This window comes from Atractosteus spatula, chromosome 8, assembly GCF_055471065.1.
Source record: "Atractosteus spatula isolate fAtrSpa1 chromosome 8, fAtrSpa1.hap1, whole genome shotgun sequence".
NCBI classification, from domain to species: Eukaryota; Metazoa; Chordata; class Actinopteri; order Semionotiformes; family Lepisosteidae; genus Atractosteus; species Atractosteus spatula.
In genome coordinates this window covers 53528388-53546311 of record NC_142713.1, presented here as the reverse complement: position 1 = coordinate 53546311, position 17924 = coordinate 53528388, and the positions used below count along the sequence as shown (strand labels likewise).

Here is a 17924-nt window from a genome sequence, read left to right as displayed (position 1 = left end):
TTCAATGAAACATGGGCGTCCTGCTTTTATTTTAATGAATAAATAACCCTTTGGTTGAAGCGTTAGTTCTCAATATAACCTGGTGAGGTCCATGTATAAACGTCTGCACGACATGCAGAATTCGGCAGACAAAAATCCTCACAGATTCCTGCCAGAATCCACAGAGTTTTGTCAGGAGTTCCTGTTACAGTTTTAGAAAGGATCCCCTGTGGGATTCTAGATTTGATCTGTGTCACCACACAGGTGGGAAAGGAAACAATGAGTCTGAGGATATAATTCTTCCGAATCAACAGTGAAACACTGACCTGAGGACACATAGAAACTATGTGGACATGCATTTAAACCTGAGAACAGGAGACCCCTTTACACAAAGGGTTGTGGGAGTGTGGAACAAGCTACCCAGCCACGATGCTGAAGCTGATGTTTGTTTTTTGAGAAATGGATGAAATTCTTGCATTAGCTACTAATAACCAAAGGAACTATACAGGGCAAACAACTCCTCTCATTTGTGAACTTATGTTCATACAAACAGGTCAGCAATAGACTTGCTACAGCCAACACCACTGTAATTTTTTGTGCGGTGATTCAGTGTGTTTTTATGTTGCAGTAATAATGTCCATCCAGCGGTTTTAGAAGGGGAGTAGCTGGTGCTTGTCAGCAGTTACACATCCTTTGGCACTATTGCTGATTGCAGGCTAACCTTTGAGGACAATACAGATGCCACAGGCAAGATGAGCCAACAGTGATTGAGCTTCCCGTGAAAGCTCTGTTTAGTACAGTGATGACCATATTCTGTAAAACTGTTTTAACATTCACTGCGGTAGCCTGGCTTGGTACCTTGAGTCCATGCAGGCTGAGCAGGATAGTGAAAGCAACCAGCAGTGTTATCAGTACCCAAGGACTAGAGCTGACAGACATCTACTACCAGACAGGTAGTGCAGAAGGCCAGTGTAATCACTGACTGTAATGACCACCCCTTGCACAGTAAATCTGAGCTCCTTCCATTGGTCCATTTAATTACCCAGATTTAATGCAACCGAACTAAATGATCTTTCATCCCCACAGCTATTAGCCTGCCCTGTTTAGAGAACAATATGTTTATTTTAATATCTTATATATCTGTCACACACTGATAACCCAACTTCTTTATTTATCAATTCTGGACTGGGAGGATTATTTAAAGCTTCTAACTAGTTTTTTTTTAAATCTTGTGCACTTGTGTGTTTTTATTTGTTAATGGATTCATGCTACAGTAAATGTATTATATAGTTTGTCCATCTTTTAACCTGGCAGCAAAGCAGATTTCCCAGTATGAACATCAAGGAAGGGCAGCACAGTGTGGCTAGCACTGCTGCCTCGCAGAGCTGGGGCCCAGGGCTCAGCTCCTGGGGTGCTGTCTGTGTGGAGCTTGTATGTTCTCCCTGGTTTTGTCAGGGGTTCCTCTGGGTGGGGCTCTGGTTTCCCAGTCAGAAAACATACTGCAAAGTTAAAGTGGCTTCTAGGAAAACTGGCCCAGGTGTGTGCGTGTCTGCATCTGTGTCTGTTGTGTGCCCTGGACTGGAGACCCATCCAGTACGTACCATGCCTTGAAGATGGATGGACAATAAAGTGAGGAATTAATTAAGCAATTAAGGTTCCCTATATTGTGGAGCACAGTGAGCCTGCACTGTGGAGGGCCCTTCAGTCTGTGAATCATGTCTGTTCGCTCTGGCTACATCTCCCAAAGCTACGTACTGTAACTCACTTGGTCCAAGGTCTCAGTGTTGCCCCAGAGGGAAGAGTTGGCTTGTTGGTCAGACCACATTCTGCATTGAAAGAAAACGACGTCTTTCTGCGCAGTACATATGACATATGTGTTGTTTTTTTTAACTGGCATTGCAACACTCCTTAGAAATCTTTTGCTCTTTGTAAAAATAAAAGCCGTGTTCAGGTCCTTTATTTTCTGTCCTGGGCCCGTTTCCTGTTTTAAGGTGACTCGTTGTGAGACAGCTACGTGTACAAGGTGCCGTCGTGAAATAACAAACCGACCGGTGGACTGACAGAGAGCCTGCGCTGCAGCACAGACAGCGGCTGAGGACAGCAGATCAGCTGTACCTGCGGCCAGGTGTGCAAACTGGCTCCTGCCTGCTCCAGTTTCTCAGCCATCGCTGGGGGCAGATACTGACACTATTTCTGTATTGTATATCGCATTGCGCCTGCGTCATTTCACTTACAAATTCAAATTCAGACAGCTCTATTGGCATGTCCAGTAAATTACAGTGTTGCCAAAGCATATAACATCACTTTATTAACCCTTTACAATTTCTTGCATTAGGAATTTGTCTTTTCACATACCCCAGCTTGCTCTCCATGAGAAACACAGACAGGGAGAGAGCCTGGGGTCAGAGCGCAGGGTCAGCCATTGAACGGCACCCCTGGAGCAGCTGGGGTTAAGGGGCCCAACGGAGTAGGATTCCTGTGCCAGCTGCGGGATTTGAACCGGCAACCTTCCAGCCACAGGCGCAGATCCTGAGCCACAGAGCCACCGCTCCGCCCAATCAAGATATTGTATTGATTGCATTGATATACAATCAATACAATATCTACCTACATTTATAATACAAATACATCATGGGACATTTAAGTACAACAGACGACACACACAACGTTATGGAGAGACAAGCTCAGGGTTCCTCCGGCTGTGGCAGGAGATCATGTACTGGGCTGCCAGCCCAGTGGAGCTCCCTTGACACTTACTCTCAGCGTCACCCTTTTTTATCTCGCACGTTCAGAGTAAACAGAGCCATTATCCACAGCGCAGTAGCTCCTTAGCCAGCGGGATTTGAATATGAAACGAGTGTGTCTACAACATCAAAGGCAGGTGAGGAAACTGGGGTTCAGTACTGCAGGCCAGGGCCTCAGAGACTGCCCTCTCCTCACACGGACTGGAGGGCTAAGGATATTTCTCTCCTGCGCCCACAAGCACCTTTTATGAGGAAGCTGTCAAATTAGCAAAGAGTGAAACATGAAAGAGCCTGAAGGTGCCTGCAGGAGCCAGGCTGTCTCTACCCCCCCCCCACCCCTCCATACACACACAGACCCCAACCCTCACTTGCTCAGCTCACACACAGAAGCTCTCGCATATTAACATCTTCATCTGCAACAGATGCTAATTGTCGACAAGCGCTGTGGCTGTGGGCAGATTCAAAAGAAGCGCCAGCAGTTAGAATGGCGTCTAACTGGGAAGAGAAAAGCAGATCGTGTTGATCCCAGTTTTCGGTCTGGGTCCTAATTGAGGATTTGTTCATTATTTGATTGCACCCCCCCACCCCCCACCCACACACACACGTCTGCAGTCATTATGGAGCTGCTGTCTCCAGCTCTGCAGCAGGCTGCTGTGTCTCAAGTGCTTTGATAGGGCCGTTGATAACAGGCTCCGAGGGGGGGAGGGCAGGGGGGGCTGGCCCTAGGTGGGGAGTATATAAGGCCACCTGGCGAGCCCAGAACCCACACAGAGCTCCTGGGAGCCATCGCAGACCACAGCACAGCCAGAGCACAGCGCAGGACAGACCGCGGCCATGCTTCTCTTCCTGACCACACTGGGGCTGCTGGGAGCAGCCTTGGGCTTCGACCTCAGCCAGCCCACCCGCTGCGTGGCCATACCCCTGGAGATGGGCGTCTGCCAGGACGTGGGGTACAGCGAAATGCGGCTGCCCAATTTCCTGGGGCACAGCAGCCTGGAGAGGGAGGTGGTGCCCCGCTCCGAGGACTGGAGGCCTCTGTTACAGACCGGCTGTCACCCCCAGGCCCGAGCCTTCCTCTGCGCCCTCATCGCCCCGGTGTGCCTCGACACGTGAGTACAGAGCCCCCCCACCGCGCTCCCCCTGGCTTGCAGTGAGGTTGTCATGCCTGGCTTATTTGCTTGGCTATTGCGTTAATGAGTTATGTGTTGTATGTTGCGTGTAAATGGCCTATGATGTATTTGTATTATAAATGTCTGGATATTGTATTGACTGTACACACGTTTGGCAACACTGGAATTTATCAATCAGGCTAATAAAGCTGTTTGAACTGAGTGCATTGGCAAGGTTTGGAACATCTGTACAGCTGTGCTAAACTGGACAGCAAGGAATCAGCCTGACTCCAAGGGAAACAGGCTCCCGCGTCTGTGAATCTGCGCTGTCAGTGTGTGACTGTGCCTCTCCCCTGGCCCCTGCAGGTTTATCCAGCCCTGCCGCAGCCTGTGTGTGGCCGTGAGGGACAGCTGCGCCCCTGTGCTGGCCTGCCAGGGACACTCCTGGCCCGAGCAGCTGGACTGCGATCGCTTCCCGGCCCACGAGGACATGTGTCTCACTCCGGTCTCCAAACACGCCCAGCACTTCTACAAAGGTCAGCCTCTTGGGTCTGGCAGGAAAGCGGGTTACAGTGCAGGGATTACCCTCTGACGACTCGCAGGTGGAAGTTTAGATGGCAGCGGGAGGGTAGAGATCCTTGCGTGAACTCGCTACGAAACAGCAAGCCAACTAGATGAGCTGGACAGCCTCCTCTTGTTTGTAACCTTTCTTATGTTCGTGGTAGGGGAGAGGAAGCTAGGAAATAGTTATCGATAAACTAAATAGATCTCTTAATTTGTAAAAACCCTTCCTCTCAAGGCAGTGTCATGTCATAAAGACTGAAATCGTAATGGAGAGCAGTAAAAAAAAAAGCAAAATCAAAGGTAAGAACGACAGGACTGGCAGAGAAGTGAGTCTTCAGCTGCGTTTTGGAGGTCGCCCGAGAGATTGCGCAGACAGGGACTGTGGATCCTCTCAGCTGACCTCTGGCTGTTTTTTTTCTCCAGCTCTGCCCAGACCCCAGTGTCAGGGGTGCCCCGAAGTTGAGGAGCCCTTCTCTTCTAAGATGGTGCTGGGTGCACTCTGTCAGCATGACTTTGGTAAGTGATTTGTGTCTTACTATCTTAATTGCCTTGCATGAAAACCTCCTTTCTGTTTTAGATGGTACCTTCATGGTCCATTGCATGTCGAGCAGCTGTACAATAATTTAATTAAGCAAAAGTAAGACAGGTGTGCACATCCTGGAACAAATAAATATATCCTGAAGCTAATTAAACAGAAGTCCAGTACACAAGTGGGTTTGAAGGCAAGATCTGATGTGGGCTGTGATGTGGAGGTGATTCCTCTACCTTGGATCACCAGATCGGAAAGCTCAGTGTTTCCAGAGTTTCGTCTGTTGGGACCGAAAGGGGGCTGGTGTCTGAAGTCAGTAAAGGACATGTAGGTGTGTAGGGGGGGGTCAATGGTTTACCGTTGTTGTCAGGAGACAAACTGTTCAGGCCCTTAAAAGAGAGCAATCGTGTTTGAATCTCATTCTAAAAGCCACGGGGAGCCAGTGCAGGGAAGCTAAAACAGGGGTTATGTGGTTATGTGGTGTTATATGGTCATGCACTTTGGTTAAAATGCAGGCAGCTGTGTGGTGCAAGCAGGTGTTTGCAGGAGTCTGTAGAAAGCTGGAGGCTGTGAAGATGTCCGTGTGACAAGGACAGTTCAGTCTGCTCTGCCATTTACCTCCACCGATCTGCTGCCTGGGAGACATCCTCCTGGGGGAGGTGGTCTTTAGGATGAGAAGTGAAACCAAGAGGCTGATTCTTCACAGTGGTTAAAGATCTCAGACTGCTGTTGGAAAGCGTTGGGGTCCCCTATTCCAACTCTGAAGATGTCCTAGGCAGGGTTATTCCAAGTGTCTTCCTTTGCTGTAACTGGCTAATTCGTTCTTTCTTCTCCACTTCTGTCAGATGCAGACTGATCTGCCGCTGTGCCTCTTCTCACAGGGTAGTGTGAAGTTCTTTCAGAAGGAAAGCACAATGCAAATGCAGTGTACTGTACTATTCTTTTTAAGAGCCATCCAACCACTGAGAGGCCATTCAGCCCGTCTAACCCAATTGTTAATTAGTAGCTAATTAACCAGTGAAAGAGCTTCAACAAAATGGCTGGACATCTTGTTCCAGACTCCCCTAACCCTTAGTGTAAAGAAATAGAAATTATTTGCTCCTGCTGTGCTGTTGTTTCTGCTCTGTTTATTGATGTCCTGGGCATACCATTCAGCCCGTATAACCCATGTGCTAATTAGCATTTAATTGACCTGAGAGCCTCATCCTTGAAAGAAACCAGTGAAACAGCTTCAACGAAAATAGCTGGGCAGTTTGTACCAGACTCCTACAACCCTTCATGTAAAGAAACTGGGAATTATTTGTTGCTCACCGTGCTGCTGCTTGGGCGTACTGCGAGAGGCTGTGATGTTTTAATTGCTCGTGCTGAATGCAAGGCTGTCTCCTGTTCTCCTGCTGAGTCCTGCTGTTTCTTTCTCGCAGCAGTGAAAGTGAAGGTGTCCAGGCGGCGACTGCCCTCGGAGGACCCCGAGTTTGCAGTGGAGGGGCGTGTGGAGTTCATCAGCCAAGGGCCCCTGCTGCCCTACGACACCCACAGTCTGCTGCAGCAGTGGCTGCTCATCAACCCGCGCTGCGCTCACGCTCTCGCCCGGCCGGGTCGCACACAGCTCCACCTGCTGGCAGGAGACGTGCAGCCGGACGGCACAGTCGCAGTCACCCGCATCTTCCTGTGGCACAAGAGAGATATGCAGCTCACTTCCGCCGTGCGCAAGTGGAAACACCACAAATGTTAGCACAGAAACTGTGGGAGGTCAGGAGAACACCAATCTGCACTGAACTGTGCTGGATAACAGCACACCTGGCTCCACTGGGCTGGACTGGACAACAGCACACCTGGCTCCACTGGGCTGGACTGGACAACAGCACACCGGGCTTCACTGAGCTGGGCTGGGCAACAGCACACCGGGCTTCACTGATCTGGGCTGGACAGCAGCACACCGGGCTTCACTGAGCTGGCTGGACAGCAGCACACCTAGTTCCACTGAACTGGGCTGGACAACAGCACACCGGGCTGCACTGATCTGGGCTGGACAGCAGCACACCGGGCTTCACTGAGCTGGGCTGGACAGCAGCACACCGGTCTTCACTGAGCTGGGCTGGACAGCAGCACACCTGGTTCCACTGAACTGGGCTGGACAGCAGCACACTGGGCTTCACTGAGCTGGGCTGGACAACAGCACACTGGGCTTCACTGAGCTGGAACCACAACCAAGGCACTCGGGGACTGAGAGGATAATGAGACAAGAGTATCCTGGGGCTGGACTCTGAGCAAGGCCTGGGGCAGGTTGGAACTGTATGGCAGTGGTGTGCAGGGTAATAATAATAATAATAATAACTGCTTACACTTATATAGTGATGGAGCTGGGCAATCTGCTGGTCTCTAAAGGTCCCCTGCTGAGCCAATGGGCCACAGTCTGCCTGCTTCTGCTGCAACAAGCTAGCAGGGCTTGGAAGGGAGGAAGTAAATGCACTTGTAACAGGGCTCAGTGGCAATTATGTACCAGGTCCAGTGCCAATGAGCCCTGTTACACACTCTTGAACAGATCCTTATTGTAAATAAAAGCTGAAATGTAAAAAGTAATAATAATTATACTAAATATGATTGTGTATTTAAAACATTAAAAGCAACCTGCAAAGTGTAAAGTCTTTTAAAGGTTGCTAGTGCTGTTGCTGTGTTTGTTTTTTCGCAAATATGCAGTGTGTAAAATAAACTGTAGTGTTATGTCTGACTGTCCTGACCTATTTCATCATCATCTCATGGCCCGGTAGAGTATATTTACCCAGGTGAGGGGTAACAGAAGTGACACATACACACCTTCAGGGGGATTTCTGGGCAAATGTGAATATCAGACCACTTAAAAGGAGAAAAGTCTGACAAAAGCCCAGCCCCTGGGGTGAAGGTGTGAAAGAGGTGTTGTAGGGGTGGATTTGCTCATGAATGCAGAGAAAGGCAGCCAACATTGGCTCTGCTCACACTGTCAGCTTCCGGGAGAGTGTGTGATCTCCAGTCACTGCCAGAGGAACTCTGTAATAATAATAATTAGCATTACAGAGGATCACTTCCTGTTCCTTAGGCTGTGATAGGAAATACCATACTAGGCTGCAGCTCTATTGATACAACTTTAATTCCAGAGTATTTCTTGCAGTAGTTTCTTAGCTGGCCTGTCTGTGTCATCCAGCTTCTGTGTCCAGGCTGTGTTTACTGAGCCTGAACTGCATCAGGGTCTGGTTTGCCTCATAGTTTCAGAACTGGCCATAAACTGTCTATGTGTGTTTATAGTGCCTGTTAGCACTGTCCATTGCAGGGAACACACATTCACAGGGCAATTTATACCGGTTGTATAAGGTATTGAATTCTTTGCCACTTATCGGGCTCCTTGTGCATATGTAAGCTTTAATAAGCTTTTGCCAGTTTACAAACCTTACCAAGACCTGTTTTCATTACACTGTTGACAAATAAGATAAATTACAAATACACAGACGAACAGCAGTGCTACTGCTGCAAATAATTGTTTTCTGAATTTCTAAACCTCTCCAGGGAGATACCTGCAGATCAGCACACAGCAGACGCAGGTAGACAATTAGTAGGCTGTCTCGAGAGAGAACCTACAGGGCAAACACAGGCAGCACAGAGTCAGAACACCTTCACTGGAACTTAGAAATTTGGGAAAAACATCAGAAGAGAGGCAGGTCAGTTTAACGCCTCTTTCCTTATTTTAACTTCGGATGGTCTTCTAAGGGGAATAGTGCCACCTAGAGGTTCATCATCTCCACTTCCAAGAGCACTTCTGATCGTCCGGTCTGCAGCACTGCAACCCCAGCGCTTATCGGCCCACATAACTCCCTGGACAGCTCAAGCCGTTATCTCCTGCACTCAGATTAACGATCAATTAACATTCAATAAATTCTTCAATCTATACAGAACTGTATGCATTTACAATAAATACAGTAAAAACAAATATGAGCACATATAGGAAAGTAAAAAGGCAAAATGTTCAATCAAATCTGGGTTTGTGTGGGTCTAGTAGTGGTGGTATATCTGTTTGGCACTCAGGCTGTGACGTGCATAAAAGAGCTCCGCTTCTCGCATTGTCCGCCCCTGCAGTGCTCACATTTCCCTGTTCTGGCGACCCATGCGGTTCCCCAGCCTGCAGCCCTCGGAACAGCTCAAGGAACTCCCTATTATCGCTTAAACGGTTGACTTCTATTACTGCAGGGGAATTTATTAATAACCCCCAGTGCGCTCGGCCATAACCGACTGGGACAATCCGCTGCCTATCACCTACACGGGCGAACTTGTTGCTAAGGGGGAGCCGGTGGGGGCGGAGCAAGGGGCTCAGGAACAGTCCATTCTCGGGAGTAGGGGGGGAGGATCTGGAAACAGTACGCGCTGACATCTAGATCTAGATAAACTTCCCAAACACTTTTGCTATCATCAGTAATCTGCTTGAGTAAAACACACCTTTCTGCTGTAAGCGGAGTTGCATTGCCCTCCTTTCTTGTGACATACGTGCTAAAATATTCGCACACCTCAGACACAACCCACCCGCTGCTTTTCAGCTTAAAATGTCGTCACTTCCGCAGCATGAACCACGCGCTTTGCAAACGCACAACAACAATAACAACAACATGGTGGTCCGGTCCGGAGACGGGGGAAGGTACGGTGTCTAATGTGAGTGTTTTTTAAAGATATATGTGTGTATTTCATTTCTATTCGTCTAATGATAAGTTCAATTCGCGATGGGGTATTATCGGTGCAGTTCTCTTGTGAAATCTAGACAAAAGCCTTTCGCCGCGGTAAGAAGGAACATACGAGGAGGCAGAAGTTAGATCATTTTCTCGTGTGTGTTTCTGCTTGAAAGTAGTGCATGGTAGCATAGTTTAAGACCAGTAAATCAGAGTTATGAACCGGTGCTTATTTAGCCCGCATCTCTTTTCGAAACCTTTTTTAAAAAGCAGAGGTGTTGCACCGGTGACCTGGCTAAACCGTGCTTCGGTCTTGTACAGTCCGGCCTCTCCAGATTTAACCCCTAATGAAACCGGTGAAGCAGTCTCTCTCTTCTCCAGCTGACCTGCTGTGTAGAGTAGGGTTGGCCGGCGAGGTTTGTGAGTGTACACCGTGTACACCGAGAGCACTCGGCACAGCAAGACAACACGATCGTTCTGCAAACACCGAAAACGTGATCATGACAAACCCTCTGACTAAGAGCGGAAGAGACTGGTAGAGAACACCCCTACAAGAAGACATTTTGCGAAGAATTATAAAAATAATATAAAAAAAGATGTACCACTTTTAATGTACCATGACATTTAAACTAAAAAAAAAACCAATTGGCAGTTTTGTTTTGTTTTCATTTTTATGTGTTGTTTTACATTAGAACTGCTATTCGTAATCTAGGAGGAAGTATTTGTTTCAGTATTTTATATGCAGATTTAATTTGCTGTTACAGTCTTCCGTTTGTGTTCATGTTCAACCACCACACTGAAGACTTCAGAACGCATCAACACGATTTTGTTAGTTGTTGATTAACGTTGGTCTGACAAGTTTTTAAAAACTTACTTGCCTAAACTAATAATTTAGTGATCAAACGCTCAAGGTGATATCACAGAAACAGAAGCCGTCAGCGCAGAACTAGACACACACTCTGCCTGTTGTGACTCACTGGGCAATTCTCAGAGACACCTTGCAAAACCTTTAACACACACACTTTCAGCACAGCTCTCATTGTGAAAACCTGTGTCTTCTTGATGTATTTTTTTTCTACTTAAAAGGCCAAGATCTTTTAACTGCTTTTAAATCACATACTGTCTTTGCAAATAGCACGTAGCCTAATAGTTGATTATTTTTGCAAAACGTTTGTAATGAGGCTCAAAAGTGGAGTTGGAGCTGCCGGAGCAGCGTTATCTCTGTTTTTTGTTTCTTTATCTGAAGTACCCGCGTCTGCTCTGTGGTCGTCCAGGAGCTCCAGGGCTGTGCCCCTGACCCTGCCCGCTGCAGCCACTGAGAACCCCTGGACTGTCCTCTGCGGCCGAGGTGGGCGTTGGCGTCCAGTCCCGCGGATAGTCGCGTGATCCCTGCCGTTAGCCATGCCACGTAAAGGGGGGTCACGCGAGCTGCCGGACTTCCAGAGGGGGCGCATTGTGGGCCGCTGGTCTGTGGGCGAGAGCCAGAGGAAGATCTCGAGGGCGCTGGGCATCCCCGTGTCCACGGTGAACAGGGTGGTCGTGCAGTACAGGAGGAGCCGCAAGACCAGCGTCTGCGCGCGGCCCGGGCGCCCCAAGCCGTCCGGCCGGCTGCTGCGAGCCGTGAAGAGGTGCGTGGAGGCCGAGCCCCAGCAGCACGCCGCCGACATGGCCCGGCGGTTCCAGGTGTCCACGCGGACCATGCGCCGCTACCTGCACAGCCTGGGCTACTACGGCAAACGGGGCGTGTCTTAGCCCGTCCGCTTCCTACCTGTCTCGAGGGGCTCCTGCTGTGGGCTCGTTGCCCTCCTGCCCTCGTGGACAGCGATGGTCCGGTTCCAGGGCTCGTGGGCGAGGGTGACTGAGCCGTAGGGGACTGGGGAGGTGCACCCCCATTCTCGTTCAGTGGAGCAGCGGTCAGGGCTCTGGACAGTCCCAAGACCCAGGTGGGAGTTCCTAGAGCAAAGTGCTTTACCGAGGATACTGCAGCACACCCAGCTTTCTTAACCGGGTGCCCAAAAGTGTGCAAAGAAAGCTTACTCGTAAGGCGTTCTGGGCAAAGTTCTGCTGAATTATAACCAAAAAGCTTAAGGGTGTTGTGGATAAGTAATTTATAGTAATATATGCGGCAGAGTGGTGGCTCTGTGGCTCAGGATCTGCGCCTGGGGCTGGAAGGTTGCCGGTTCGAATCCCATGGCCGGCAGAGGAATCCTACTCTGTTGGGCCCCTGAGCAAGGCCCTTAACCCCAACTGCTCCAGGGGCGCCGTATAAATGGCTGACCCTGCGCTCTGACCCCCAGCTTCTCTCCCTGTCTGTGTGTCTCATGGAGAGCAAACCGGGGTACGTGAAAAGACGAATCTTTTATACAGGTAGTGGACAGAAAAATGGTAACACTGATACAACTTGTGGCCAGTGCAGCCCGTATGGCAGTCGTCTGTGTCGAGAACAGTGAAGGATGATTCATCTCACCATATCGCATTTCTCCACTGCCCGGCAGTCCTTTGCCAGTGCTTTTCGCAACACTGGGCCCGTGGCCGTGCATTGCCAGGTGTGAGGAATGGTTTTTGCACTTCGGCCCCAACTGCGTGGAGTTCCCAGCGGCCCAGTTTTTGATGAAACTGGCTGCTCGCTCCTCAGATTGATGGATCTGGAAACGCGTGGCTGACTTGTCGTGCACGTCTTTAACGAATGCACAGCCGTCCTGATCTGTGGCTGCCCACCGTTGCCCTTTGCCGATGTTTTTCCCTGTGAGTTCCCTGCTGACATCGCCATTGCTCGTAAAACACCGCGACCTGGACGCTGAAGCTCCTGTCGAAGGCTTGCCGATAATCACTCCTCTTTCAAATTCACGGCCTTGATTACTAGACAGCCATATTTTTATATGTGACACTAAGCGTGCTGGGATGTCATTGGCTGACTTGCTGCATGAATCTGCCTGGAAGCCTTTGCTTTTAATATACGTCTTTACCCAGGTGTTTACTTTTTATTGTCCAGTACTTGTATAACTATTAATTGTGCCGTGCAGCGTCTCGAACAGTTATTCCCTAATCAATTGGACCCTTCTGTAGTCCATGATTTTAGGAGTTCATTTCAGAATTCTCCAGCAACCACAGAAAATCACTGATCGTTGCAGAAAGCCCACCTGAAAGAATGCCTTTTGTTTCTTCCTGAACTGTGCGATATCCTCAGCACCTTCACAGCATCCAGATGAAGTTAAAACTTCAAAAAGATGGAACAAAACTGGATTCCGGTGTTCTCTGTGAAGACCCTGGGGAAAAACTGGTCCATGCAGTGCTGTACTGCTGGTGAACAAAAGCACATCAGCTGTCGATGATGGCTTGCATTCGCCGAAACAAAAAATACTCAGACATTACAGTTGTGAGCATCCACGGTGAAATGGCATTACATGATTGCCATTGGTATTCCAAAGACTATACTGTGATATTTAGAAATGTATTTTACTACTAGTGATCTAATAGCTGCTAATTTTGTCAACAGCATTTAACAGGTTTTATCAAAACATTTATCATACTTACACTTACTTTCAAGAAAGTAGATTAGGTGCAAACTTATCTGTGAGACATACAGAGACAATGTCATATTCTGAGCTGTATTATAGGAAAATCACTGTTTTCCACAAATTTATTGCACTGAAAATATTTTTGTATTGAATTTAAAGTGGGTAATCACCTGCAACGATTCAAATTGTCCATACAGTGTCGATTGTAAAAAAAGTAACGATTTGCATTTTTCAAAAAACATCAAGATGAAGAGCCAGCTTGTCAGAAAGTGAACTCAAATCTAACTCCCCCGATAACATGACTGCACCCCCTATACGAATAGAAAATCACATACTTTTTAAGCATAAACCATTCATTTTATATGTGCCATTAACACGACACCCGATTCCTTACAGTTTTGGTTCTGTTTCACAGTCTTATGACTTTTCTGTTGTGAATGTGTAATGACCGCACATTTTATTTGTATTGCCTTTTTAAATCAAGTGACGTGGGATCCTGGAGGGCCTAATTAATAATGTTTAATGACCTACTGTGCTCCACGGTGTGTGTCCCGGCTCATGGCATGAGGCTGAGAGTGATATTCCTCTTGTACAGTGTCTCTGTAATCTGGGGCACTGCAGAGGTCAAAAGACACGAGACTGTGAGTTCGAGGTGGGCAGTGGCCAGAGTCCGTCTCGCACAGAGCCGGAAACTGAATCTCCGTTAATGTGCAAGGCTCTGCAACAGTTTTCCCTGGGTTTTTGAGTGTCACCAGCCAGAGTGAACATAGTTTTTCATTAAACTCTTCTGTAGCTGGTTGAATCATTATTCTTTGAATACCCGTATATCTCAATCATCATCCTTGAAAACTATATTAAATTGATAATTTTATTTATGTTTATAAAACAATGTATGCACACCTTGTATAAAACAGATATTTAGCAACCTGATATCATTCATCGTGTACATTAAACAGTAAGCCCTGTGTCCCGCTGCCTGTAATTAATGTCTGTAAGCAATAAAAATATTTAAATATGTAATTTAACTTGTTAGCTTTTTTTCTGGCGAAGGAAGCACCCCTAAGGACAGCACAATAGCACAGTGTTAGTATTGCTGGGGCCCTGGGTTCAGTTCCTGGAGTGCTGTCTGTGTGGAGTTTGTATGGTCATTTCCACCTTCCAGGTAATTGAATGTCCTCATGCTATCCAAATATATGCTGGTAGGTTAATGGGCTTGTGAAAAAAAATTGTCTCAGGTGCGGGTGTGTTGTGAAGGACTGACGTCCCGTCTGGGCTGTGTCATCCTTGTTCCCATTGCTTGCTGGGATAGGCTGCGGCTCCCCTGCGACCCTGTGCTGGATGCAGTGGTTAGAAGATGGATGGATGGAGGGTGGGCAGTCTTTTCAGAGGATCGACAGACCCCCCCCATTCTGGCTGGTGTCAGTTTGAGGGGGTTGGTCTTTGTCCGTCTGGACAAAGCCCTTGTTCCAGACCCCCACAACCCTTAGCGCAAAGTAGTGACACCTGTCCACAGTTTTAAATGCACTTCCATGTTTTTTCCAATTGTTTTCTCTGGTTTGTGTGCCATTGGTGATCCTGTAGGATTCCACAGGGTTGAGTTTGTCAGTGTCCTTGAAGATTATGAGTAATTGAATTATTACAGTAGAAGTTAATAGTGAATTATAAGACTTAACTCTTTCAGCCTGTCAGTGTGGATATTACCTAATGCTCCGACAAGCATCTTGTACAGTGAGTCCAGAAGATAGCGATGACTTTTTTTTATAACATGCTGAAATATTTTTTATGGCATGATGTATTTTTTGCCTAAAGCTCTGACATGTAACGATTTTTCATTTGGGTTAGTAACCTTTCATTTAATTTGATTTCACATTTTGCAGAACATTTCAGGGAAAGGAATTACAGGACTTAAATCTTTATGTTGCTTATTTATATTAGCTGCACATGAAATGAATAGGTTTGTGTATTAATGAAGGATTTGCAATCCATAAACTACATTTGTACTTACAATTCTTAAACATTCTGCATCTTATTCTGTTTTAAATTGACATAACATTATGATCTAATTCAATACTGTATACCTCCAGTTTATTACTATTTCATTGGTTTAGTTTATGTCAATTTTTGAGCCAGTCTCCATCCATGAGCTCAAGTTTGAGGTATGCCTTAAACTTTATTTGGTGACAGAAGCATATGGTGCTTTAGCAGTACTGCATTCGTTTAAAAAGGGCATGTGATCTTTTATAACAGGAAAGCAATGTGATATTTATTTTTGGGTATTATTTCTTAACACATTTTGTTAAGTAAGGAAATGTAAAATATTTTTACAATCAGCATGTGCAATTAAACACAGACCCGTTGAATATTCTCTGCTTCTGCCCAGCGATTTCATTTATTTCTTGACGTTGGGGTAAAGTGGGGTGTTGGGTCAGAAATGGATTCTGTGTGGTGTGTTGTCAAGTTATTACAGCAACTGCCTGTGATGCAATAGATTCAGCTTTGGTACTTTTTTTTTAAAGGCAAGACATCAAAGGAGCTTTTAGACTTGAAAAACGTTAAGCGGGCTGATGGGCCTTTCTCTGATCTGCAACTGTTATTTATTTCAGATAAGTGCCGTTGTTCTTTATTTTGAAGAAAATATGACTTTTTTAAAAAAGTGCATTTTGCAAGCAAGAGGCACGAGGCGGGATTCACCCTGGACAGGACAGCAGGGCACACACAGACACAAGCACACACACACACACACTCTCTCACACCAGGGCCAATTTTCCAAGAAGTATGTCTGGACTATGGGAGGAACCCCAAGGACTATGGACAAACCCCCCAGTTCCCTCGTGAGGCTTAAAACTGATCCCACGCTGAAAAGAGAAGAAGAGAAACAACGTTTTGGCCTTCTCTGGGCGTAGATCTTCTCATGACTTATGTTTGTGTTCTATACATACGAGTGTCCTGAGGTAATACATTATTGATTTTGGGTAGGGGGGGTGCTCATTTTCATGTGGCTGGACTCCATACATCTACAGATCAGAATAATAAGTGCAGTAGTGAAATCTAATTGGTTTCAGTCGTTCAGAACACTATCCTTCAGTCGCAGAAGGATGGCCAGAGCCCTCCCCAGCTTCGTCAGCTGTCTATCTAATCACCTCAGTCACCAGGTACTTCTGATGGACCTTGACTACAAACAATGGTCTTATCTGTTTGGAGGACTCCTGTCCTTTCAGCAAAGGCCCAGGTATGGGCTGCAGGGGAGGCAGGGCGACATGGAACACAACCCCCCTCCCTAACCTGGCTAATCACAGAGCCAGGGGCTCCTTGCTGAGTTGATCATATTGATTAAGGCCAGCTGGCTGTAGGGAGGAGCATGGCATTCAACAGGTCTGGACCGCAGTGAGTGAATTAAAACACACCTCTTCGATTCACAGAAGAACTATCAAGCTGACCAGCGTGAAAGCCCCTTTTTCCTGCCCACGTTCAGTTCATTGCCTTCAGGGAGTGCTGGATCAGCAACAGGTATGGGGTGAGAGGAGCATGCACCTGACTTCCAGTTCCATAACGTGGATGTTTGTGGCAGCAGTAACAAAATTCACCTCGACACCATCTAAACATTTCGGTGACAGTTCGACAGTTTAAAAAGTAACAGTAAGTAAGGGTGGGGTGGTGGTGCTGTGGTTAGTATTGCTGCCTCGCAGTGCTGGGGCTCTGGGCTCAATGCCAGGAGTGCTGTCTGTGTGGAGTTTGCATGTTCTCCCTGTGTTTGTGTGAGCTTCCTCTAGGTGCTCTGGTTCCCCCCCACAGTCCAAAGACATACTGGTAGGATAATAGGCTTTTGAGAAAATTGGTCGTAGTGTGCATGTGTGTGTCCTGCAATATATTGGCGCCCTGTCCAGGGTGTAACTCACCTTGTGCCCAGTGCTTGCTGGGATAGGCTGCAACTCTCCTGCAACCCTGAATTGGATGAAGTTAGAAAGAGGATGGCTGGATAGATCAGTAAATAAAGCATGATTATTAAACACTATGTGAACTATATGGTTTTGTACCCAAATTGGAAGAGTACTTTTAGAAGAATTTGGAGAAACAGTTCACGACGTCATGAAAATTTCATTTTGCTTCTCGAGCCAAGAACTACAGCCACGTTCCTCTTTTTGAGAGAGTGTTTCATGGGCCACAAGGCGCTGAAACATCAGGGAGGCCTGGAATGGAGTGAGCTGGACCTGGTTTAAACCAACAATGATTAAACAGACAATAACAGACCCTTGCAGGCACAGATAAGAATTCCTTTGTCTGAGACACATAAGAGACAGGCTTGGCTGCATTCAGTACTGGGGGAGAAGGGCAAGGACATTCAGGCGGAGAGCTGGAAGAGGACAGGCCTGCCAGTGAGTGGACACCATCCCCAGAGCTGCATCGCAGAGGTAAGTGAGAAATTTCCCATTTCCTGCTTAAACATTCCATCATCCTCAGCTCTGGGCCAGAGTCCAGCGCATCCAGAGATCTGATTCAGAGATTTTTTGTTCTAGACCAGGGAAAAAAAAGTTTCTCTAACTTGGTTCATGTAAGTATCATGAAGAGAGTTTGTGTTCCATGAAGGAGAACTCCAGCCTGTGCTGGGTTTAGTAGTAGCACTGGGCGGGGAAGCACGAGTTACCTCCACATGCAGTAGAAAACAAATCGTCTGTAAAGTGTGAACTGGAGTAGTGCGAGAAGAGATCAAAACCTGTGTGCAACAGAAGGGGACTCTTCTCTCTCCGGTGACAGGGAAACCTCTTTCACTCTTTGCAGAGAGGCATTGCACTGCAGAA

General features: G+C 47.2%; 2 protein-coding genes across 4 annotated transcripts; both read left to right on the top strand.

The window, feature by feature from the left end:
* The first annotated feature begins 3557 nt into the window (after window positions 1–3557).
* Window positions 3558–6657, top strand: szl (sizzled). Its single transcript, XM_088922622.1, has 4 exons — window positions 3558–3832; window positions 4199–4368; window positions 4820–4912; window positions 6347–6657. The coding sequence occupies exons 1-4, from the start codon at window positions 3558–3560 to the stop codon at window positions 6655–6657; spliced, it is 849 nt and encodes a 282-aa protein (XP_088778748.1).
* Window positions 6658–9527: 2870 nt separating this feature from the next.
* LOC148829824 (uncharacterized) lies at window positions 9528–14153 on the top strand. 3 transcript variants are annotated; one of them, XM_088924149.1, is made up of 2 exons: window positions 9528–9582; window positions 10857–14153. In XM_088924149.1, exon 2 carries the CDS (start codon window positions 11012–11014, stop codon window positions 11360–11362), a length of 351 nt encoding a protein of 116 aa, XP_088780275.1. In that variant the 5' UTR covers window positions 9528–9582; window positions 10857–11011; the 3' UTR covers window positions 11363–14153. The 3 variants fall into 3 exon arrangements, with proteins under 3 accessions (XP_088780275.1, XP_088780274.1, XP_088780277.1); XM_088924148.1 differs by having other exon boundaries at window positions 9534–9596; XM_088924151.1 differs by having other exon boundaries at window positions 9576–9596; window positions 10885–14153.
* The last annotated feature ends 3771 nt before the right edge of the window (window positions 14154–17924 follow it).